Here is a 25,414-nt window from a genome sequence, read left to right on the forward strand (position 1 = left end):
AGCAACTGTGATGGCCTATGAAAACTTTTTTTCTTTTGACATTGTAAAACTGAAAGTATTTTTATTTATCTGAATTATGTCGTAGTACAGGCAATAAATGGGGTGTTATAATATTTTGAGTTTTATTTGACAAAGTTGTTTTTTTGTGACAGTCGCCTCCATGGCAACGATGGCCATAAATAATCTGTTCAACAGATATTTTTTGTTTGATCCATGCCCTGGATACAAGACTTGTATGACGTTCTGACGAAATAAAGTGAAGCCATATTTAAAAAAAAAATTTGGCGTTAAGTAATATAGATGTCGCTATTTTTTGAATAAAGTGCTTTATATACGACTGTCCCTCCCCTGGATTTAAGTCATCATAGAAATCATAGAGATTAAAATAAACTGTATCTGTGCTAAGCCGAAATATTTCCTGTCAAATGTCAAATACCTATATTATGTTTATATTATTTTATTTTTATCTTGCTAATTATTTAAAAATGGTGAGTTTAAAATCGATATTATAAAAGTGCACACCGAACACTTTCATTTGATACTAAATTCGACCATGTTTTTTGCAAATAAAATGACCAGAATAGCAAGACCTCTCACAAACAGCTTTTTGGCCTTCTAAGCTCTTCTACCTCAATAATCCCTTGATCGAGTCTGCTCATAATTTAATGACTAAAATATAATGCCCTCAACTACACGTTTACCCAATTTCATTTAAATTAGAACAAATTTACTTAAGTTCTTGAGTATCAAACTATCTTCTGACAGTTCAGCTTAAAAACATCGAAATGCCGGGACGTGCCGCTAGCTAGCCGCGTGATCCAAGTCGAATGTAAGAACTTCGCTTCGCTTCGCTCGCTCGTTCGACTACATATTAGCCTATCCCCACCCTGCAACAAGCCCGGCCCATAAGTCCATTATGCTTGCCGCATTCCTACGCTGTAAGTATGGCGATGGAACCTTGTTGGACCAGCTCGTAATGATCCCCGTTCTGGGTCTGGGTCCTCCCGTTAACGCCTGCCCAACTCCCTAAAAAGCTCCACAGCCTCATTACTTCTCGGTCCAGCATTGTAATGTACAGTCAATTGCAATTCTATTCTATTCTAATATATTACTCTCCGAAGGCCGCAAAATATGTGACACGCTCTTATGGCTCTACGAATAAGATCGTGTCAGATATTTTTGCGGCCTTCGTTGTGTAACATATTAATTGCAGGTGACTGTATACCGTACATTACTCTATATACCGATTTGATTTACCTGATGACAAGATGAAGATTATTGGAAAGCTTTTTATTTATTTTTAATGGTGTTGGGGGGTGTTTTCCTCTCAGCAAAAGCTGGTAATAAATGTCAGCTTCGGACTAAAACCAAGTTGATGACATATAAAAACGAATTTCTTATTTTAAAGATGTTAGAGAGCCTCTGTTCTACTTTCATCTTGTTGTAAGAACTTTCTTACAATTCTGCAGGTGTTTAGTATTGCAGCCTTCTCTAGCTGCACGTAGGTGTTTTGTTTTAGATCAATAAGCATGCCGGTGGTTGACAAGACTATGAGGACCATGTAGACTTTTCTTTATTCCAGATCCTAGTAACTTCATATTTATTTTATTATTGAATATTGATTACTAATTAAAAATATTTTAATAAAACAACATTTCATAACATTTTCAATTTATGTATCTGTCAGACGTTTTTTGAATATTTTCCTTAATCCATTCAAGATAGTTTTCAATTTTAGTAAACGTAAGATGTTTATTGAAGCAGACGCCCGTGTTCGTGGGGCTGCCACTGGCTATTCCCTTCAGCCTCCATTGATCATCGTCCTGGCGTTCTATAAGCATGCCTCCATAGCTCGGACATGTGGTTTCACCTGGAATTTAGTAAAAAAATGTCAACACAATCATAATTTATGTTTTAAACATGACCACCAGCCTTATAAACTTAATAAATATAATATATGTATTACATAGGCACAGTCAGCTGCAGAGAAAAGGTACCTACTTGCACATAAGTTTGTATGTAGATTGTAGGTAATTTTTAGAGTTTCATAGTCAAATAGGGACCGCTAGTTTCGCTGTCCTTCTATCTGTCTAGAGAACTGCAATTTGGCATGAATGTATGTATAAAAATTACCGTGACCCGTGACTAAGTCATAAAAGCAGTATTTGTACAGTGAGAATGTAGCTGGTTGTCGATGGTGTGATTCTCGCGGATTAGGAAACTAATATCTTTGTTTTAAGTAATGATCTGTTTTCTGTATTATTTTCAAAATTTAGGTGAAGTAGTTTCGAACATAAGGGGGGAGGGGTCAACTTCCTGACTAAGGCGAAGGTGGATTATGATGCGTCAGCTGATGAGCAGGTATTTTTAGCAGCGGCGAAGGAATATTTGAACTACAACACTTAAATATCCTAAAAGCATAGGCATAATAAATAGTTGCTACGTGTAAAAATCAAAAAGCGTCAGGCGCAACGCAACAATAATACTTGACAAAAGCCACCATTTTACTGTCCGCTGAATTTTATAGCTTCTGTACTCTGTACTGTAAAAAAATCTCAGTCACTATTATTTCTCTACGTGACTTACTTTTTTTTCGTGGATACCGTTCCATTATATGTCTCCCTAAACCACTTTACGAGTTATCGCCCAGAAAGTACGTCATAAAAATCGGTTGCGGTAAATAAAAAAACTTACTATCACCCAGAGTTGCACAAAACAATTTCATGCAGTCGTCCATCCAACTTTTTTCCGTAGACTGTAGTCCCAAGTATAGCGGCTGCAAAGGACCAGTTGCATGCCAGCCTGTCGTCTGTAAACGAAAGTCTAAAGTTAATTACTTTACACACATTACCTACTTGTATTATCTTAGGCCCTGTATATGTTTGATATTTGCGTCAAGTAGTAGGTAGGTAGGTAGGTAGTAATTACCCATTTTCACAACTGACATGAGCAATTGAGCACACAATAACGACTTTGCCCCATCACGCATACCAAACAGTAAGTTGATTCTTATTCCACGAAAATAATTACATTAGGCTTGTTTTCGACGGAAACTCATATTGACTACGGCAATCCATATTTCTGTACATCAGGCAACTAAGCATACTGACTTAACGAACCAAATAATGAGAAAATTAGATTTCGTATTACATGTTATGTAACAGTCATATTTAGGTATGTACCTATCTATTACAAGGAACAAACTAAAAATATACAGTGAATCTTATGATAATTGAATATGAGTATTACAAGTATTTATAAATTATAATCGGCATGATCAACCGTGTCATTTACGTAGTTATCAAAAACTACGTTACGTTACTCAATCTCCATAAGAAAAAAGCTTATTTACAAAATAAAAAATCCAGTAAAGTTCATTATTTAACCACTAACTATAAACACTATCTATCTATATACATATAATAAAGCTGAAGAGGGTCGAAAGTCTGCACATGGAAGATATTTGAAAAAAAGTTGGCTGGGGATACTTAGAATCGATAACAGAACACATTCCAACCGTTTTTAGAATTTTTGTCTGTTTATCTGTTTGTCTGTTTATTTGACCGCGCATCACGTGAAAACGGCTGATCGGATTTTGATGAAATCTTTACTAATATGTCGAGAAAATCACCAGCCAGGTTATAGGCTATAAAAATTCAACCCCTAAACGGGGGGGTAGCCACAACACTCGATTGACTTAAGTTTGCCCCTGAATCTTATGGCGCTACTTAGGAAGGAGGGGCAAACTTTTTTCAAGTAAGTGCTACCACTATAGAGTACCGTGGTAAACTAACCGATGGCGCTAAATTTGATACGTTGTGACATGAATAAGCCACTGAGGAAGGATTTTGTCAAATTAACTCTAAGTTTAGAAGACGGGGTACGGATATCAACAAATTTAATTGAATAATTGTGTTGATTTAATAATACAACAAAATTAAAGGACAATAAATTAATTGCCACACATTGCACAGTGCCATCTTTTGGGGAACTGAGTAAACATTAAGTAGGTAATCAAGAAAACTAAAAATGAGTTTACATAGTTACGTAGTGGTAAAATAAACACACATAATTATCAACACGAGTATAATTCCATAATTATTTAAAATTATTAATTTTCTCCGTCATGAATTATACCTAATCGTAATTATATCGCATCCATATCACATCCATATTCATACGTATTAAGCACTTAATAATGGCCACGATAATGGGTATTTTGAAAAAAAAACATTGGCCTCTGTCATTTGCAATGCCGGATTAACCCTTTTAAGCAAAATAATTAAGCGCTTGCTTAGAGCACCACGTCTAGGGGGCACCAAAACCGTAGGCAAAAAAACGCGCAGGCTGCATCAGCATTGCAGTCGTCGTGGAGTAGGTACCTACATGAAACTTTTATACGTGTACAAGTACCCATCTAATAACGAAGGGTCGTAGGCATCAAGTAAGAGAGTGAGGGTAGGTACGTAAAGAACATCTCCAACGTAGGTTTTCGATTTGACCTTTCGCGGAGGCCCTTAAAGTCATGGAAAAAAACATGCTTTCGGGCTTGCGGCCAGCCGATTTTTTCGACATACGTTACCGATTTTATAGCGAATTTTGCTCTCTTGCACGCCAGATTTGTTGGCCAAACCGAGTTGCTCCTTAGCCGCGATCCTGAGACCTAACTGTCAAAGTGTTATAAGGGGCCCTGTGAAAGCCGAAAACTAAAAGCATCCTATCAAGTAGCGCTTTCGAGTGAAGCCAAAGAGCGAACAGTAGAAGAGTCGTGATTATATGCATAGATTGGATTTCAAGCCACTCTCTTGCAGTTCGGCGTTAGGTCTTATGCGAAGCCTTCTGCCTTACGGCAAAGTTGATCTTCTGCCTTAATTACACTTGGGCGTGGATCCAAATCCAAGGTTTCCTCTTTCGCAGCTGGGCCTTCTGCCTTACTCACACTTCGCCAATTTAATTCACTTGGTCAATTCCAAGCTCTGCTTTCTTGCATCTTTTCTGTATGAAAACAACCTCGCTGAGACCCTTAAATATCGAGCCCTATGCGAAGCAAGGCTCATAGAAAACTATCCCATCCCTTCTCTGTATGAAATCCTGGATTCGCGCCTGGTTGGGACTGAAAGTAAAAATGTACAACTGTCTATCAAATTGCGTTTTTTATATCGAATAATTTTCGCGCTCGCTTCGCTCGCGTTTTCAATAGCTTTCTAAGGTATAATAAAGGTGACATTCGGGTGGCGACTGCAGCAGCATTACTCTGTTGCAACGTTACTGCTGCAGCACTGTAAATTTTCGTGATAAAATGATGTGACTGATTTCCATACCAAAAGTAAAAATGTACAACTGTCTATCAAATTGCCTTTTTATATCGAAAAATGTTCGCGCTCGCTTCGCTCGCGTTTTCAATTACATTCCAAGATATGATAAAGGTGACATTCGGGTGGCGACTGCAGCAGCATTAGATACTCTGTTGCAACGTTACTGCTGCGGCATGGGCACTGTCAATTTTCGTGATAAAATGATGTGACTGATTTCCATTCTCAGCTGTAATGCGGCAATGAACTTCACTCAATTTACCAAAAAAATTCAATGTAATCTCGATGACCCTAGGGAGAGGGGGCACCATGGTCTAGAAATGCTTTGGGCATGAAAATATCTTAATCCGGCACTGGTCGTTTGCAGAGTCAAACGTTTTTGGGACTCGCAATGAATACGCATTTTATACGCATTACCATGCCTTCTCGAAAAAAATCGAATCATTCGCGAAAGTCTCGCAACGCATTGAAGTTGCAAAGGGCACGTGGTCTTCCTCAGGAGTCTGAAGAAGACCACGGTGAGTGGCGCTCTAGCCAGGCAAGCCGCTTCGCTTTCGCTCACGCGCGTAATGTATCGTCCGATATACACCTACTACTCTGTCGTTTAAATCACGTGTAAAATTTGAATAAGGGCGAAAAAAACTATTGATTTTGGAGTGAAGTTTTATTTAGAGGTACCTAATTGTAAAATATTTTATCTGGACTAGAGTCCTTTAGCATATCCATCTGTCAACTTTACTTCAAGTTCCGCCTCCAGGGGAGAGGGAGAGAAATTAGGATTAGAAATTAGCCGCTTACTGACACAGACCGAATTCCACGCGGGCGGAGCCGCGGGCACAGCTAGTAAAGCAATATAAACTCAACTGGATTCATGACTTGTAAACAAGTTTCCTGCAATTTTACCATCAAAATACAGATCTTAAACTTTATCTTAAAACATTGTATGCATCTACTTATAGGTATGTTTGTTTAATAATTGTTTCAAAAGTCAATAACATTGCTTCGTACTCCATTCTCTCTCCCGTCCGCGCCTCCAACTAACAATGCAAACATAATAAACAGCGCCATGTACAACACTCAGAGAATCGGCGTTGTACAAAAGTTATACTCGTGAACCTTGCAAAATCTACTGAGAGAAAATATATATTCAGCAAATTTTATTTTATTTAGTTTTATCTATACACAATTTTGTCGGATGCTACAATTTTCTGACCGACGTGCATTCGTGCAAGCGAAGCATGTGAACATTTTGTTTCCACCTACAATTTAGGAGGGATTTAGGTCTTCTCGGGTAAGAGGTGTAGGGTTAGATCCCGAGTAGCTTTATTTGACGTTGATAAGCGCATTGTGCTATGCCTACTTGGAAAATAAACTATGTATCTTTATCTCATCTTAGTTACATAATACTCGTGTATAAAAACTCACGGCTGTTGCAAGAGGGGCGGATTTATCATCTAGCCCCAAAGGAGCAGGCTGTGTGTCAACGTTGAACACCACGGGCTCGGCCAGCACGGCGATCGCCAAGTCGTTATCTACAATTTCTCCGGCTGAAACGAAGTTCTCGTGGATCTTGATTGATTTTACCTGGAAATCAAACTTACGTGTTAAATAACAGAAAAGCGACTGGTAAATATCAAATGATACTTCGTAGATAAGTTTCAGCCGTTCTTGAATAGGGGGGAAAGTGTATGAACTGTAGGGGGCAGCACAGGAGCCTCCTGTTTATTGGCACGAATATCAAGTTTAAGCTTCCAATGTAGCCTACAAGATGGCAGAACCTTCAATACACAAGAAAACATAAGTGAACTGTAGAGAGCGGCACTTGCTTTGGCGTGAAGTGTACAGTTTATGTTTACGATTCAGGCCACAAGATGGCAGACCCTCCAACGCGCACGGCCCCTATTATAAAACTTACGTACACCTTGAATGGTGTAACTAACCTGACTTTATTTTATCCATATACAAGTTTATAATTTATATAACAGTGTTTAGTCTTTTAAAGCTTTTGATTTTTAATTTGTACCTGACAAGTGAGTAGGTGCAGGTATAGGATGAATAGTGTACACATATTTGCAGTTGATTGTACAAAAAATACATATAATAGGTACCCTTAAAACTTTTTCATGAAGTCCCATAGACTGCAAGGATCTTTTGCCCATGATAATTAGAATGTTGTTCGCATCCACTGTCACGTCAGATTTGGTGACACATCGGGCAGCTGAAAAGAGAATAAAAACGTATTTACATTTAGGAATTATATTATTGTTTTTTTTTTGGCAAATTAGTAGGTAATATATTATATACTTATGTTACGGGCAATTTGATTAACCGAATAGTATAAATAATGACCTGTCGTTATAAATAATGCTCAAGAGCGTCGGACAAAGTGATTATTACTTTGGCCGGTCCATATTAGTAATGCCCGACGGCCCGTGGTCCATTTAATAAATCAATTACTAAGATCAATCAATACGATATTTATTTATTGTTGTAAACACTTCTAAAGTTCGAATAGCTCTCCTACAGTAGTATATAATATTAGTTACGCAGTATGAGAAAATTAGTCATTGAACATTTTACAATTAATTACAGGATTGTCCATTTGCAGTCGTAATCATGTGTCATTGTCCCGTATTCGTCATTGGCATTCAAATTCTAATAAAATGATAAGGTCATTACGTATTTAGAAGCTTCCAATTTTTATTTGTTCAATTTATAAGCGTAAGAATATTTTCTCCAAACGCGCATCAAAAAATATGGGGATGACATATGTGACACAAAAAGTGCCGCTTTAAGTGCCTACCCTTTGATTTGTTATAAACACTCACATGCAGCGCCTGGAGTGACAGCGCGCCAAAATTCAAATTTTATCCCATTTCCATAATCAGCCTCGTGAGCCATTCGTAACTTCCGGCCCGATTCGAACTTAAAGATACGTCTAGACACGATATAGATGAGATTATGTCATTGTCAAAATTGACGTTTTTGTTTGAAGAAGCGTAAGTTTTGATACTGACATATCCGATACATGTCGTATCTAGACCAAATATTTGACGTATCTTAAAGTTCGAATTAAAATATCTATGTTTGCCAGAATCTGTGTGTACAGTCGACGTCAAAGATATCTTTACATTTTCGCCTTATTGCAAAGGAGTAAAGTGCAAAAGTGTCTTTGACGTCGACTGTACAAGGTTACAATTTGTGACTTCCGAGCGCTTGAATTTAATGACAAGGTGTCGAACATATTCGCATACCTACGAATATGTTTTTATTTAATTTAAGCTGAAATTTATTGTATAATTAACAGTGATCGTACATTTTCCAGCATTTTTGGTGCAGCGGAGTGGTGTTAACGGAATTGGTATAAATAATTTCAACCCTAATGATTAATTACGTTAATATTAACCTTAACTTACCATTTCAGTTGAAATTATCTATACCAATTCCGTTAACACCACTCTGCTGCACCAAAAATGCTGGAAAATGTACGATCACGGATAATTAATTATGTATTTTAACATTACTGGAAAGGTTGAGTAGGTCATCTGGTCTATACGCCGATTATCGGTAAATACCGGTAATTAACATTTTGTATTTTTATTTTAATTTAATTTTGTACACTACCAGCTGCCTGTGACTTTATCTGCGTGGGATGTTAATGACATTGATAATGAGACTTTATTGGGACATAAAAATACAAACTAAACAATAATAAAACTAAACTACATGCAATATAAAACTTAAAATAAACTTATAAATAAACTTATACATATATAAACTTATAAATAAAAAATGCTCCCCAGGTCGCTGTCATGTGTTATGGTGCCCAGTAGACTGGCAGCGTTACCTCATTGGATGGTCAGACTTATTAGTCTCTGGCCGAAGTAGCTGCCAGCCCTCTGGTCACCAGACGCATCTATAAGACGCTCGGAAATGTCTTTATATAAAGATTTGATTTTGTATTTTGAATATGAAATAAAGATTAAATACTCGTTTCACTGTACGTAGTATCCGTAGAAAAAATACGTATAAATATTTGAGTTCATTTTCATAGTAAAATCAAGAGGCCCTTATAACTAGGTAATAGCAAAAAATAACTATAAGTATTATTAGTATATTCCCGTAAAGTTTTAAGTCATAATGTATTATTTGTTCGCCTTTTCGTTAGTCATAATTTATTTTTTCTCAGGAACTCGTTACTTTTCAGAATTGCCATAAAACGAACTTAACCTAACCTAACCTATCTATAGGATAACCTTACGAAAATCCTGAAAAGTTTACGGTTTCAGAATTAAGACTAATGAATGAATGAATGAATATTTTTATTACGTGCAACATATGGACACATTTTTTATTAGTAGAGCTTACAAACTAAGGGGTTAGTAGGTACAGGAAAATTTAAAACAAAACAACACTGATGGGGGAATGCTCATTATCAATGTCCTCACAGTGCAGTAAGTAGGGACAGTCAACCCTATCCGCTATCATGCGAAGGATGCTGTTGAATGATAATCTGACAATCATTATTGCAATAATTATCTCAAACAAAGGGATCAGGGCTGAAAGCCATAAGTGATATTCAAAAATTAAATATGTAATTAAAATTACGGATTTTCACGACGCATTGGCCGAATCGTAAACATAGTAGATGCGCTCACGAGCTGATTGCAGCGACACGGTAAACATCAACATGCACTTCACCTAATGAGATCAGAGAATATTCTGATGGAGTGAGAACATACATATTTGATGTTGTGGCTTTCATGCTTTTCATTAACAAGGATAATTAAGCCTACGAATATAGAATCAGCCCAGTGAACGCGAATATTAAACTAGGTTCTATAAAATATAGTACCTATAGTTGTTACATAAAATATTATTAATCAATAGTAGGTACCTACAAAACTACTAACGTTTCAGTAAACACGGTATCCGCAAATAATATCCACTGGCTAATACTAGTAATAATTTAATTTAGCCATAGTAGTATTAATTTCCGCTACCCAAAGGTTGTCTGGAAGAGATCGCTTTTTATCGATAAGACCGCTTGTTGTTTACCTCTGCTTGTGTTTCAGAACGTGCGTCTTACGGCTCGATTCGGAAAATGAATTAGATTTCTACTAGACTTCAACAAGTTACGATACGGATAATTTAAAGATATTTGTAAGATAGATATGTCAAATTTGACGTTTCCGCGATTCTGGAGGTCCTCTTGAACGATTTCGACAAGTTATGACTTAGATATCCAAGTCACATCTAGTCGATATCTAATGTAGATCTAGTTGATCTCTAAATCGTCTCAAGATCTTGTGATTATCTCGAAATCCGAATAGGCCTGTTAATTGGAGTCGAGCCTAGAAGATGCCTTCTCGTGACAATTCCTATAGATTCAGGTTTCGTTTCAGCTATTAGTACCTGGAAACTTTTCAATACTTACCGGTGAAAAGCAAATAGGTACCTATGTACAGTCGACGTCAAAGATATATTAACATTTTTCGCTTTATTACAAAGGAGTAAAGTGCAAAAGTGTAAACATATTTTTGACGTCGACTGTACAACAACTCGAGTAATAACTTCTTCATTCAAATGTAAAATTGTATCAACAAATCAACACACACCACATCCGGCTTTCCCGACCTAAAAACCTTAAGCGTACATCATTAAAATAAAATACAGATTTTCATCCGACCGCAAGCGAGAGACAGAACATTTTCACATGTCAAGTACCGAGCGTCATATTTTACTTCCAAGAAATTCTAAGCAGGTTTTTTACCAACGCTTTTACCCTTAAATGCCGTCTTTTAAACATCGAGGCACGAGAATTAAACCCTTGTTCTATAGTCAGTTATGTTTATTTTGCCAGTCAATTGGTAATTTACCAAAAAAGTATATTAATGTTCGCGAAACATAAAAGTTCAGTCAACTCCTATTTTTTTCTGTATTTTTCTTATGAATATAGAGATTATTTTGATTTTACCTGATTTTCCATTAATATTTCTAAATTATCATTAATAAAAATATGTTCTATTAGATAAAATTCTTATTAGGTTAGAGCCATTTACACATAGCAGTGCGTGTGGAGCTACTATTGTTAACATTGTGTAACTTTCCAATAAAACATTTTTTTCAAAGTCGTGATATAATGACCTTTTTGACACATCCTGCAGCAATGCAGATTGTTGATGTGCAGCATTTCTGCCGATTGCATTGTTGCGCGAAATTTGAAAATAAATGTGGATGCCTGGAATATTGAAATTTTCTGCAATACCTACTGCAGTCGGTAGAAATGCTGCACAGCAGCGCTACGCTGCAGCATCGATTACGCTGAATACGATGATATTGGTCCAATTGCATGTAAGTATCTGGTAAAAAAAAATCGTGATAGTTACATTTGTAAAATGTTCAATACTTCGTTGTTATACAGGATGGCTTTGTTAAATTAAATCTACTAGTAGTCATACTAAACATAAATTCTTATAATATAATACAGTTCGTGTACCTACTTCTTGCCGTAAGACAAACAAAAGTTGTAATCATTAATACTATTGAGTGGTAATATTTTAATTACGTAGCAGCTCGTACTAACTGCGCCATAAACATAAACCGTAGTAAAACGTATTTTACGCTCCATAAAATGAGTAAAACACAAAACTTAATTATTCCCTCGATCAATCAAATCCTCAGCGACTCGTACCGTCCGTTTTACGCCTTGCTTTAATTTTATTACTTGTTCTCTTGTAACAAAACTATAAAATTAATTAACTTAAGCTCTCACATTTCTCCCTTGGGGATATCTAAAGTTACTCCTGGAGGCGTACTGTTTAAGTTTAACTCGGCTCTGCTTACCAACCTACAGTACCTACCTCAATATTGAATTATTTAGAGTTTGATTACCCAAAACCCCTACAGTTGATGCAGATATTTGTATCAGTTTACTGTATAGTCAACGAAATCAAAAATATTGAAACTCTCAAAGTAGATATGTGAAATGATTAACAATAGGAACAGCTATTTGTAACTAAGCAATATTTTAAAGTTTTTAAACTAATAAAATAAAGTATTTTCATACTTTCCATTACAGTGACATTTTATAAGTAAAACTTAGTCATTTCACTTCACTTGAAAACGTGTTGCTCTAGGAGTCTAGGTTAATAATGTTAAGTAGCATTTAGTATTTCCATGTTTTATTTAATTACCAGTAAGAACAACACGTTCGGAGAGTAGAATGCCATCGCAAGTGTATTCAAATTGTTTGTTGCCTTGGTTCATTATATACACAGTAGCTATCCACGGATACACAGAGTCTATTTTGTCAGCTGGATTCTGAAAATAATATAGAACACAGTTAAAACCTTACATTATAAAACAAACTTACATTATTAATTTAAAAAAGTAAGTTATCTTCCTTTCTTCTCATGTTGATGCAAGTGCGTAAAGTCCCTAGTAGTTTTTAGGGTTCCGTACTCAAAGGGACCTTATTACTAAGACTCCTCTGTCCGTCTGTCTGTCAGCAGGCTGTATCTCATGAACCGTGATCGCTACACCGCTGAAATTTTCACAGATGGATGTATTTCTGTTGCCGCCATAATAACAAATACTAAAAAGTACGGAACCCTCGGTGGGAGAGTCAGACTCGCACTTGTCCGGTTTTTTATTATTCTTGAAACATTGATTTTACGCTTAATACACCTTCTTTCAAATATACAAATAGTTGTTGAAATTGTTACGTTTTTGTAGTATTAGTCTTACAACATCGTACCTAATATATAATATTTATTTAGTGTACCTTAAGTATTTAGAAATTGTGGGTTTCTCCATTTAGAGCAGTGATTTTAAGGAAGATTAAGGAGAGCCTCAGACGGAAATTGGAAAGCCAAGTAGACTTTTAAATATTACAGCTTTAAGAAAATTAAAAATAACAAGTTTTTTAATCCTATTGGATCCTATTATTCCGCCGTGAGTAACAGAAATTTGAATAACGATACTTAGGTAATAACAGAAACATATTTAATATATTAAGTGGGTCCCTCACGGATTTTAAGTCGAAGATTGCTCGACAAGTTTCGCTCCATAACGTGGAACTTCCACGGGAGCAATCTCTGGCTGACCGACGTAAAACCCAAAATATACAGATAGAGATTTGTTATTTTTTTACCTCGGTCATTATTCCATATACGGAAATCGCGTTTGCAGCGCACTCACTATACATTATTTACTTTGTTTTTTACAACAAAAATGCGTAAGGGGCTATTCATAAATTACGTCATTTCAAATTAGGGGCGGGGGGGGGGGGTCTGGACATCGGATGACGGTAGCATGAAGTAGGAGGAAATGGGGTCATTTGAAGCATGATTTTTGGATGATTATAGGGGGGGTGGGGGTCAAAAATCGTCAAATATCGATGACGTAATTTATGGACAGCCCCTAAGCACGTATGCACATTCTTTTAAGCGATATTTTGTATAAATGGGCCAAATGGACCATTTATTTAGTGCGATTCGTCATGTATATTGAAGGACAATTTTTGACACGCCAGTAAATGTTGGCTTTCCGTGGCTATGGCGAAAGATTAGTGTGTCGTACCAAGCGGCGTTGCCTGCGACAAAAGTGCAGGCTGCTAAATACATTGCTGTCACTATTTCCTTCAGTAGTAGGTAGGTAGCAGTGGCGGCGACTCCATACAACCCGATTCCCACCGGCTTGCCTAACATATCTTGCTAAACTTATTATCCATAACGAAAACACTACGTAGTACTAAAAATTAGTAATAGATTTTTCAACCAATCATAGCGGGCGCGCGAAGTGTAGCTTCTCGAGTCTAAACTTCACTATTCATTGATGAACCACCACCACAGATACGAAAATTCACGCACACACGCATAAACTCCGCTATGGTAATCCGCGTATAAGAGCTCAAAAATAACTCGGTCCTGCGTCGAGTTATTTATTTGAATAGAAACCTTAAATGTAAGGTAATAAGGTTTATATTGGAGTGTGTAGTGTTTTCCACAATTTTTTCTTGCTTCATTTTAAATAAAAACCTTAATTCAAGTCAATAAGGTTTATATTGGAGTGTGTAATTTTCCACAATTTTGTGGAAATTGCTTCATTTGAAAATATAACCCATAATTCAAGGCAATAAGGTTAAAATTGGAGTGTGTAATGTTTTCCACAATTCTTTAATGTTGCCATATATAACATTAATTGAATGTTAATGTGCAAAATGTTATCGTATTTCGCTGCTATTAATATCATATTTTGTGGAAACCTTGAAAATACAGATAACTTTTATTACTGAGCCCAAGAATCTTATCTAGTTTCAAATTGAGTTATTTATTAACGGAGGTTTCTTCAAATAAAGTCCTATTTCTAGATCTAGCTTTTTTAATTGGTGGATGAAAAAGAATATCATGGCAACATTCATACGCCATTCCCGGTGTTTTACAAACACTTGATATTGGAAAATTATATGTGATTTAGTTACTTTTGTGCATAAATTGATATTTAAAACTTACTTAACCAGTGAAATTTAGTTTTGCTAGTATTTTGCGTGTAAGTAAGTGTTGTGTATTGTTCGCAGTGCAGAGCCTCTACCATCAGTTTTGACATTGACATAACGCTCACGTCTACGTAATTTACTTTCTGTACATTTCGCTTGCACTAATATGCGAGTACGAGCGAGATGCATAGAAAGTAAGTTACGTAGACGTGAGCGTATATGTCAATGTAAAAACTGATGGTAGACGTACAGGTGTATTTAAGGTCAGTTCGTGTTTTTTAAGAATAGGTATTTTTACGTAGCCCATTTTTTGATTGTTGTGTTGTAAATTGTTTGCTAAATGAGTCAACACGTTTACCACGCTATCTTTTGAGATTAATTAGTGATGACAAGTACGGCAAAGGTTATATTATATACTACTAGGGGCTACACTAACTGCAACGGTTCGCGTCCAAGGTCACATCTAGCGCAGAAGAAGTAAGTACCTATTGTTAGGTTAGGTAGGTGTTTTTTTTTGCTACGGGTTACCTAGCAAAAATTCTCACGCGCCGCTACTGGTAGGTAGGTAGGTAAATATTACTAGAGTTTGACGAGTCCAATCGATCAGTAAAGTCATGAGGATCATTGTTTAACTAAGTAACTTGACTAGCTATAGTCTTTCGGTTGATAAACAAGATTTGTATAGCACAATTTTTTTGTATACACGACGATGACGTGACGACTAGCTAGACTTTTTTGGCCAATTTATTCTTGTCCTAATAAAATAATATATATAGTTGTGTTCGAACAATGAGGCGTGTGAGTACGTAACAAAAGTTTTTCCTCTAATTACACGGCCTCGGGTGGTCGTGAGGAGGCCATTACGGACAAACTGATCAGTTCTAAAAGAACACATGCGGCTCGAGGCAACAATGAGACAAGAGGTCTTTTTTAACCAAGGAATTAAGAGACGTGCGCGCATCGTCGATTAATGGATGTGGCAGTTTGGAAATGAATAAGACCGGTTAAAGTTTTGCAAACGGTGTCATGCACTGCACACATGCACTTTGCTCAAACATAAAAAAGGTATTTTTATGAATTTGAATTTGTATCACAAGTATGTCTTTTAATTGACTGCAAAGATTGCGTAAAGGTGTTATTGATAATTTTGTTAAATAAAAAATAACACAAACGAAGGTCAGACATTTGAAGGAGGGAGGAGAGGTTAAAGTGGCTGTTAGCAATTAAGTAGGTAGTAGGTACGGTAAAAAATGTTCAACATCGTCAGTTAATTACAGCCACAATCAAAAGACTAGGTATAATTAATTAAAAATGGCTAAATCCAAAACCAAATATGTACAATTTAATCCAATCGTGTATTTGAATAACCTCGTCTTGTCCTGACAGTGTATGTAGGTATTTAATCAAAAACACTTTATTTTATGTGGTTCCTGTCCAGGAATTCCAAAATCAAAACAAAAATGTCATTGATTTCACTAACATTAAGCACAAAAAACTTCCTTATAAAATGCTTGGCCAGAATACTACAAAGATTAAGAGGTAAGTAGTAGAGGTAAGGTAGGTAGTAGGTTTTTTGTTTTATTATATTAGTGTCTTGTATTAAGTGTGGTGTAAAATTAAACTTATCTACATAAAATAGCAAGTGCTAAAACAAGCAAAATTTTAAACACAATAGTTTCAGATTACCTACCCGACGAACGTAATAAATATCTTCCGTCGCAAGTTACACGCTGTGTGCTATATCTTTTGTTTCCTTCTAATTTCCTGAGTTTACGCCCCCTCTTCCTTATTAAATAGATACCTATCCTATATCAGTGTTGGGCAAAAAGTAATTGAATTACTAATTAACAATTTCAATTACAAAATGTAATTCCAACAAATAATTTCCATTACATGTGGAAAGTAATTAAAATTTTAATTAATAATTACAATTACAAAATGTATTTATTAATTAAATTTTTAATTACATTTTGAAATTAAAATTTTAAATTAATTACTTTTTCAATTACAATAACTTTTATAGAATGCAAGTTTTTGATCATCTTTAATTCCAAAATCAGATGAACATTTTGAATGGTTTTAAATTTGACTAAGCAACATTGTCAATGTTAACTTTTTATTTTACAAAAAATGCAAAGGAGTACAATGTAATGGGAAATCCAAGCATTAATGTTATTTCATAGTAGTAGAGCGCTGGTGGCCTAGCGGTAAGAGCGTGCGACTTGCAATCCGGAGGTAGCGGGTTCAAACCCCGGCTCGTACCAATGAGTTTTTCGGAACTTATGTACGAAATATCATTTGATATTTACCAGTCGCTTTTCGGTGAAGGAAAACATCGTGAGGAAGAAATTCAAAGGTGTATGTGATTGTGAAGTCCCCAATCCGCATTGGGCTACCGTGGGGACTATAGCCCAAGCCCTCTCGCGGTCGAGAGGAGGCCTGTGCCCAGCAGTGGGACGTATATAGGCTGAATTATTATTATAATTATACATAGTACCTATTTCATTGATACAAATGAGTTGATAATTTTTCACCCCTACTCTCTATTTTTTAAGTATTTGCACACCATTTGTTATAGTCCACGTCGAAAGGCACCTTAGGTCGGCGCTTACGTCATTATTAGCGGCGCCCCAATACTAATGCGGTGCTACGCGACGTAAGCGCCGACCGCCATATTCGACGTGGTTTGTCACATAGTACCCTGTAAAGGTATGATTCCCGAGATAAAAAATATGTTATAACGTTATCCAGCATATAATGGAATTCATAAAAGTTTTTCTTTATAATTACTCCAAGTAAATTTGTTCATATTTGCATATTATTAAAAAGGTAAATGAAAAGTAATTGAGTAATTTAATTACTAATTAATGTAATTGCAATTGCAAATTACACAGAAAATTGAATTACATGTAATTAAATTTTATGTAATTAAATTGCTTGTAATTTAATTAATTGTAATTAAATTAGTAATTAAATTACACGTGTAATTAATTACGCCCAACACTGTCCTATATCATCATTTAAATTGTCGCTCATCTAGGGTTCAAAGTTATCAACACATGTATGCATTAGCGCGTCGTTCTCGTAATGTCTAAATCCTGGGCTGATTTAGACGGCGCGCAAACTCGCATGTGATTTCAGTTACATTGCGGATTGTTGGTTACAATGGTTACGTCCAATTCAACCCACCGACCAAAACCCGCAATGTAATGAAACTCGCATGCGAGTTCTCACATCGTCTAAATGAGCCCTAAATGCCATATTAAGCGTAGGTACATTCTTACATCCTTCCTTCGCCCTCTGTAGAGTGATTGATGAGCGCAATCGCGTGACGATCAGCTATTTATTTGTTACACCTAAACAACTCAATACCTAATACACACCATCCCAGTGGTATTCACAACTACTATTGCTCAGTAAGCCTTGTGAATATTTAATAGGCGATCTACAAACTATAGTAGGTATATGACGTAGGTTACGTAAAGTTATTATTAATTATTATAGATCTCGAAGACAGCTAGTGACGAGGTGCTTTACACGAACTTGTTGAACTTTAGTACTACTTAACTCACGCTTGACCAATTTCGTATTTCGGTGAAGAAAACGTCGTAAATAATTAGGTGTAGTCCCAATAAGTCCTAGTTTCCCTTCTGGGTTGGCCGGTCTATCAATTAACAATAATGTACCTACGCCGTATTTTAATGATAGTAGATACAAAAATAGGTACAACATAAAAATATAAAATTGTTCAAAAACGGGCATCATACCAAATATTCAAAGATACTCATAGAAGAACATATTCTATAATATTGACCAATGCGATTAGCGAATGTCAAAATTAGGTATAAATGATTTCACGCCATAGAAGAATTCCATTTCACTTTTGTAAAAATATTTTCCGTATTTTTGTTAGAAATGATTGATATGAATTCGCACTGGCTGCCCATAAGGATTTTGGGACATATAGTCGGGTCAAATGAAGAATAAAAATTAGAAATTAGTTTTTAGTAAGTAAAACTTATTGTTAGTATAAAAAAATCATGAAGACGTGTTTTTAGTCGCAGAATGAAGAGGAAACACAGAATATAATATTTACTTACCTACGGTTTACGTTGTAGATTTCCACGTTACATGACGACACTATGTCGCAACGTGCACGACGGTGCATCGTGTAATTGTGTGTTGGCCCTTAGTTATCATACAGGGTGGTTCATGAGATGTGAGCAGGACTAATCCTGCACACTCAGTAACTGATAATTGATCGATCACCGTCGTATTTAGGTGAAACAACCACACTTTTTACTATTTTTTAACTTTTTGGTGAGGGCAAATTTAATTCTCTACAATCATGGTATACAAGACCTAATTAATAAACATAAAACCTCTTTAAGAGTCCTTACTCCTACAGACGAGCGTATTTTGCAAAATGCTTCCTTTTTCATTTAAGATTACGACGTAACTATTAGTATTTAATCAAAAACTGATAACGTACTTAAATAATCATTTCTTAAACTAGGGGCTGAAAACGTTCAAATTTTCATTTTCTCTTTTTGAACCTAAAATAAATGAGTTTTCTTAGGAGTCTTTTTCAAATTTTGCAGTGAGAAGGGTCGTTTCGGTTCTCAATTTTGCAGTAAACAAGAATCATTTGGTACATGAATGATTACAATTCAACTCACTATATCTTGTACGAGGGGCTGACATGCTTGAAAATCGAAGATTCATTTTAAAAAATTGATAAAAAACCTTCCGAGTTTTCTTCATTTTTTTGGTGAAAACAGGGTTACATTACATTTTTTTATCGCAAATTGGACTTATATTTTGCCCCAAAAATAATATTTTATCAAATTGTAACTTTATGTCTACTCATAAAAAAAAAATCATAACTATAGGACCTACCTAGCCGTAAATCTATATTTTTTTAAAGACGTATAAATCACGCTGCACCGACACCGCGCGCTCAGTCTCCGCCGAGTGCGCTTAGGGGACGGACCTGTGCTCGACCGTCAGGCGTTCGTTGCTTTCGTAACCATCGAGAGAGTTCCGAGAAGTGCTGTATACTATGATTAGAAAATCTTGATCCAAGGGTGTACATTTTTTACACCATATTTAATTTTAACAACCGACTCTCGCTTATGTGATAGATTTTCAGTGTTACTTGAATTCTGGTTAGGGTTTGCATTTTTATTATACCCGGACGACCTGGATGATGTCCAGGTTCTCATGATGGAGTCAGGAATGGTCACCGAACTCCTAATCTACTCATCATAACTCCATCGTGTTTGGGCTCAATAGATTTTCCTTGACGAACACCATCGATCTAGATGAGGTCCAGGTTCTCATGATGGAGTCAGGAGTTGGTCACCAGAACTCCTAATCTACTCATTAACACTCCATCGTGTTTGGGTTCAAATGATTTGCCCTGACGAGCACCATCTATCTAGATAAGGTCCAGGGTCATGAGACCCTTCTGGTGACCAACTTCTGACTCCATCATGAGATGGTCACCAGAAGTCCTAATTTACTCATCATAAGTCCATCGTGTTTGGGCTCAATCGATTTGCCTCGACGAGCACCATCTATCTAGATGAGGTCCAGGGTCATGAGACCCTTCTGGTGACCAACTCCTGACTCCATCATGAGATGGTCACCAGATGTTCTAATCTACTCATAATAACTCCATCGTGTTTGGGCTCAATAGATTTGCCCCGACGAGCACCATCGATCTAGATGAAGTCCAGGTTCTCATGATGGAGTCAGTAATGGTCACCGAACTCCTAATCTACTCATCATAACTCCATCCTGTTTGGGCTCAATAGATTTTCCTTGACGAACACCATCGATCTAGATGAGGTCCAGGTTCTCATGATGGAGTCAGGAGTTGGTCACCAGAACTCCTAATCTACTCATTATCACTCCATCGTGTTTGGGCTCAATCGATTTGCCTCGACGAGCACCATCTATCTAGATGAGGTCCAGGGTCATGAGACCCTTCTGGTGACCAGCTCCTGACTCCATCATGAGATGGTCACCAGATGTTCTAATCTACTCATCATAACTCCATCGTGTTTGGGCTCAATAGATTTGCCCCGACGAGCACCATTGATCTAGATGAAGTCCAGGTTCTCATGATGGAGTCAGGAGTTGGTCACCAGAAATCCTAATCTACTCATTATCACTCTATCGTGATTGGGCTCATTAGATTTGCCCTGACGAGCACCATCTATCTAGATGAGGTCCAGAGTCATGAGACTCTTCTGGTGACCAACTCCTGACTCCATTACGAGATGGGGTCAGGAGTTGGTCCCCAGAAGTCCTAATCTATTCATCATAACTCCATCGTGTTTGGGATCAATAGATTTGCCCCGACAAGCACCATCGATCTAGAATCTAGATGAAGTCCAGGTTTTCATGATGGAGTCAGGAGTTGGTCACCAGAACTCCTAATCTACTCATCATAACTCCATCGTGTTTGGGCTCAATAGATTTTCCTTGACGAGCACTATCGATCTAGATGCGGTTGATAGATTATTAATATTATTTTATTTTACATACATACTTACAAATAAAGCTTCATTTGCTTCCCACAAGGATCAAGTAAACCTTATAAATCAACTTCGTTCTAAATAAAAACCGGCCAAGTGCGAGTCGGACTCGCACACGAAGGGTTCCGTACCATTATCTATAAAAACGGTCACCCATCCAAGTACTGACCCCGCCCGAGCCCGACGTTGCTTAACTTCTATCAAAAATCACGTTTACAACAGTATGGGAGCCCCACTTAAATCTTTATTTTATTCTGTTTTAGTATTTGTTGTTATAGCGGCAACAGAAATACATCATCTGTGAAAATTTCAACTGTCTATCTCGATTCGTGAGATACAGCCTGGTGATTGACGGACGGACGGACGGACGGACAGCGGAGTCTTAGTAATAGGGTCCCGTTTTACCCTTTGGGTACGGAACCCTAAAAACGGAGATACTTCTGTTTTAGACATAAAATCGAACTTCAGAGAGTTCAGTAGTTGTTACTTGCAGGTACTCTCGAATTTATTGTCATTATACAGGGTGGCCATAAAATAAGTGCTTTTCCGCTGCTGGCAAGAAAATGGTTGCTGGAAAAAAAATTACCCTCCCATAGAAAATGGACTAGACAAAATGTATGAAACAGCCAAATTTTTTTTTCGCGATTTCGGGGTTATCTTTAAAACATTTAATTATTCAACTTCCTTGGTGAACTGACTTGAATAAGTTACTTGACTTCGTGGATGAACTTGTCACAATAATTCCATGACATACAGAGGTAAACAATCATTATTTTTTACTCGTCGTTGGTTATATATTATCTCATCACATATACTCTATTGACTACTACCATGCTTATAAAATAAAATACAGAGTGCCAATATAACGTTAAAATAAATTTACTTGCAAATTAAATTGAAAAGTATCAAAATTATTCTTGTCTGCGTTGAAACGCGCTTAGCTTTGCCGGCGCTCGCGTACCGAGCGCTAACGCCATCTATCGAGTGTTATTTCGCAAAATCGGTGAACGCTCTAAGGAATAAGGGCTCTTAACCGTAATGACAGCACATTGATTACGAAGAAAATAAACTGTCAAACTTGAGTGAGATAAGAGTTTCCAAAATTAACCAGACCATGATGACAGTGATGACATTCAATTTGACACATAATATCGGTAGTTTAGTATTCTAATTTTAGGGTGACCATGCATGTCGTAAATAAATTAATACCTAACTTTTTTTTTCAACACTACTAGAAAATAAACGTTAACCTCACTAATACTGATACGAATCAATTGCTTATAATTTACGAAATGCGCAGTATTAGCCCTACTCACGTCTCCTGAAACACCCTGTATTTTACTATGTGTCATATATACCTAAGCACCTACTTAAGTATTCCTTTTTTTATCAGCCGACTTATCGGCGGGTATTCCGTTCTTAAAATCATCTGTGCATTTATGAGGCAGTGTGTCTCTACACAAATGCGTAGAAAACCATTATTACTTGGCTCCTTTTGCATAAAACATTTCAGTATTCATATTTAAGTACCAAAATACTGAAGAGACTTAAATGTAATGACATTTCCATATTTAAGAGAAGTTGGGAATTTCCCACGGAGACATGTTGACGTGTCTGTACGAAGCCTCATTATTCAACTAAATAATTGTATTGTGATGTCAATTTAAGCTTTATCGTCACAGGTTTTGCCATAGTTCAAATTTACTGTGATACGATATAAGATATCTAAGTAAGCAATTATTTTATCCCATTTCACTTAAAATGGAGTCAACAGAAATTGCAAAAAGTGTAAACAAAGTGTAATAAAAAACATGGTTCTACCAACAATAACTTACCCTTACATTCATTTTGATTTTAATCCAACACATAAAATTTAATAATTAATTCAAATTTCAGTATAAACACGCTTAAATACTATATTTTGTTGTATGTCAAATGTTATTTATTATATCTGTATACGTTTTTAGCATTTCTATTGTGGGAATTATATGTATTGTAAAAAATATTACATAACCGTACTCGTAAAAAATCTATACTTAGTTTTTATCGTAATGTTAAAATAAAAAAAAATACCTGTTCAATCATAATTTTTGTAGCAATTGTAGTTGTAGGTATGTAGAGAGCGGGTAAATATTCGACATCTTCATTCGTTGTATCTTTATACATATCAACATAATCGATATCCAGATAATCTGTCAAATCATCATGAACAAGCTCATCGATAGCGTTCGTGTGATCAATATAATTGTCTCTAACGTTAATTGTTTCATTTATCATATTTATTTTCTGCGTTGAGACCTGCAGTTGAATATTATTTATTCCATTTTTCGCATATATGACACTGTTATTTTTTTCACTGACTTTTACTGTAACCGCAGGTATGTTAGTAAAGTTTTTTGTGGTAACCTTAATATTTTCCTTTTTTTCTGGAATATCATCGGCATTTAAAGAAACAGAAGTCATGACTGTCTCCTGCTTGGTTGTATACTCGTAATTCACATTGTAAGTTGTATGTTCAAAGTTTGATTTATTTATTTTATCTACACTGTTTATGTCAGTAATGTTTTTTGTGGTAACCTCAATATTTTCCTTTTTTTCTGGAATGTCATCGGCATTTAAAGAAACAGAAGTCATGACTGTCTCCTGCTTGGTTGTATACTCGTAATTCACATTGTAAGTTGTATGTTCAAACTTTGATTTATTTATTTTATCTACACTGTTTATGTCAGTAATGTTTTTTGTGGTAACCTCAATATTTTCCTTTTTTTCTGGAATATCATCGGCATTCAAAGAAACAGAAGTCATGACTGTCTCCTGCTTGGTTGTATACTCGTAATTCACATTGTAAGTTGTATGTTCAAACTTTGATTTATTTATTTTATCTACACTGTTTATATCAGTGTTATTTGTTTTGATCATATTTGTTCTTGTTGGCTTTGTTGCTGTTTCTTCAATCATGGGTTCGTTTATTACAGATGCATTATAATTATTACTTATAATCTTATTATCTTCTTTTAACACGATGTTAAGAGTATTATTATCAAAATTTGTATCATTGCTGTTCATATCAAACAGATCCGATTTAATGGTATTGACAATTGATTTATTTTCATGAGCGCCTTCATTTATTTTAAATGTTTGTATATAAATATTAGTATTTCTTCCAATTGTCTTTAACGAAGGACTCTCAATAATGAGATCAGAAAATTTTTGCATTAAAAAACGAGTCAAGTTAGTCAATAAATTATCGTCTTCAATATTATCTATTTCACCATTTAAATATGCCGATATCGCATCGCCTACTTTATTAGTAACACATTTTAAAACACCATCACAATTATTGCAATCACCAAAATGAAGTAGCACGGCACAGATCACGAGTATATTAAATTTCACAAACATTTTATCTTTATGACGTCTTCTATCTTTGTCTGTTCGCACGTAAATGCGGGATCTCCAGACAGTAATTGTTAAGGTCAGTTCCTAATAAATGGACTCTAATTTGGAAGCTATAGAGTTTGGTTTTTAATTCTAGAAAGCACACTAGCTTTGGTATGGAGTCGCCTTGAAAAGCCGCTTGACTTTGACTGACTGTTAGACAACTCAAGAATATAATGACCGAATTCATGAAAACTAATAGTATAGGATGCAGTTATAAAATTTAACTATGGTAAAGTACAAGAGCTTTAAATCGACATATGTACTCGTATCAGCTTTTAATAACACTGACACTCTTAAACACCTATTAGAAATATTTTTGGGAACGATTTTTATTTCTTAGTAAACTTGCTTACTTTTCTTTTTTGCCAATTTAATAAAAATACGAATCGTGGCGTGTAAACGTACAAACACCCCGACTTTACCAAGATTACAAGTAACCGTTAAATAAAAGCAGAGCAAGGTCGGTGTTTGTAGGGGTCATTGAGGGAACATATACAGCTGTGGACATTTTTTACATACAATGTAATAATCAAAAAAAGAATACAATCAAAAACATTATTTTTTATATTATTGCGCAGTGTTAAGATTGCAATGTGTTTGTTAATTCTAGATATTAC

At 35.9% G+C, this 25,414-nt stretch overlaps 1 protein-coding gene and 1 long non-coding RNA gene across 2 annotated transcripts; both read right to left on the minus strand.

Annotated features, from left to right (window-relative positions):
• Positions 1-1,667: 1,667 nt before the first annotated feature.
• On the minus strand, positions 1,668-24,314 carry LOC134800293 (uncharacterized). Its single transcript, XM_063772800.1, has 6 exons — positions 23,430-24,314; positions 12,509-12,635; positions 7,421-7,530; positions 6,738-6,896; positions 2,695-2,809; positions 1,668-1,870 (listed from the first exon to the last, which is right to left on the minus strand). The coding sequence occupies exons 1-6, from the start codon at positions 24,312-24,314 to the stop codon at positions 1,668-1,670; spliced, it is 1,599 nt and encodes a 532-aa protein (XP_063628870.1).
• Positions 19,376-22,002, minus strand: LOC134804281 (uncharacterized). The gene is made up of 2 exons (XR_010146099.1): positions 21,253-22,002; positions 19,376-20,979 (listed from the first exon to the last, which is right to left on the minus strand). It is a non-coding gene; the product is annotated as an uncharacterized LOC134804281 (long non-coding RNA).
• Positions 24,315-25,414: the final 1,100 nt, after the last annotated feature.

The sequence above is a fragment of the Cydia splendana genome, chromosome 2, assembly GCF_910591565.1.
Source record: "Cydia splendana chromosome 2, ilCydSple1.2, whole genome shotgun sequence".
In the NCBI taxonomy this organism is placed as follows: domain Eukaryota; kingdom Metazoa; phylum Arthropoda; class Insecta; order Lepidoptera; family Tortricidae; genus Cydia; species Cydia splendana.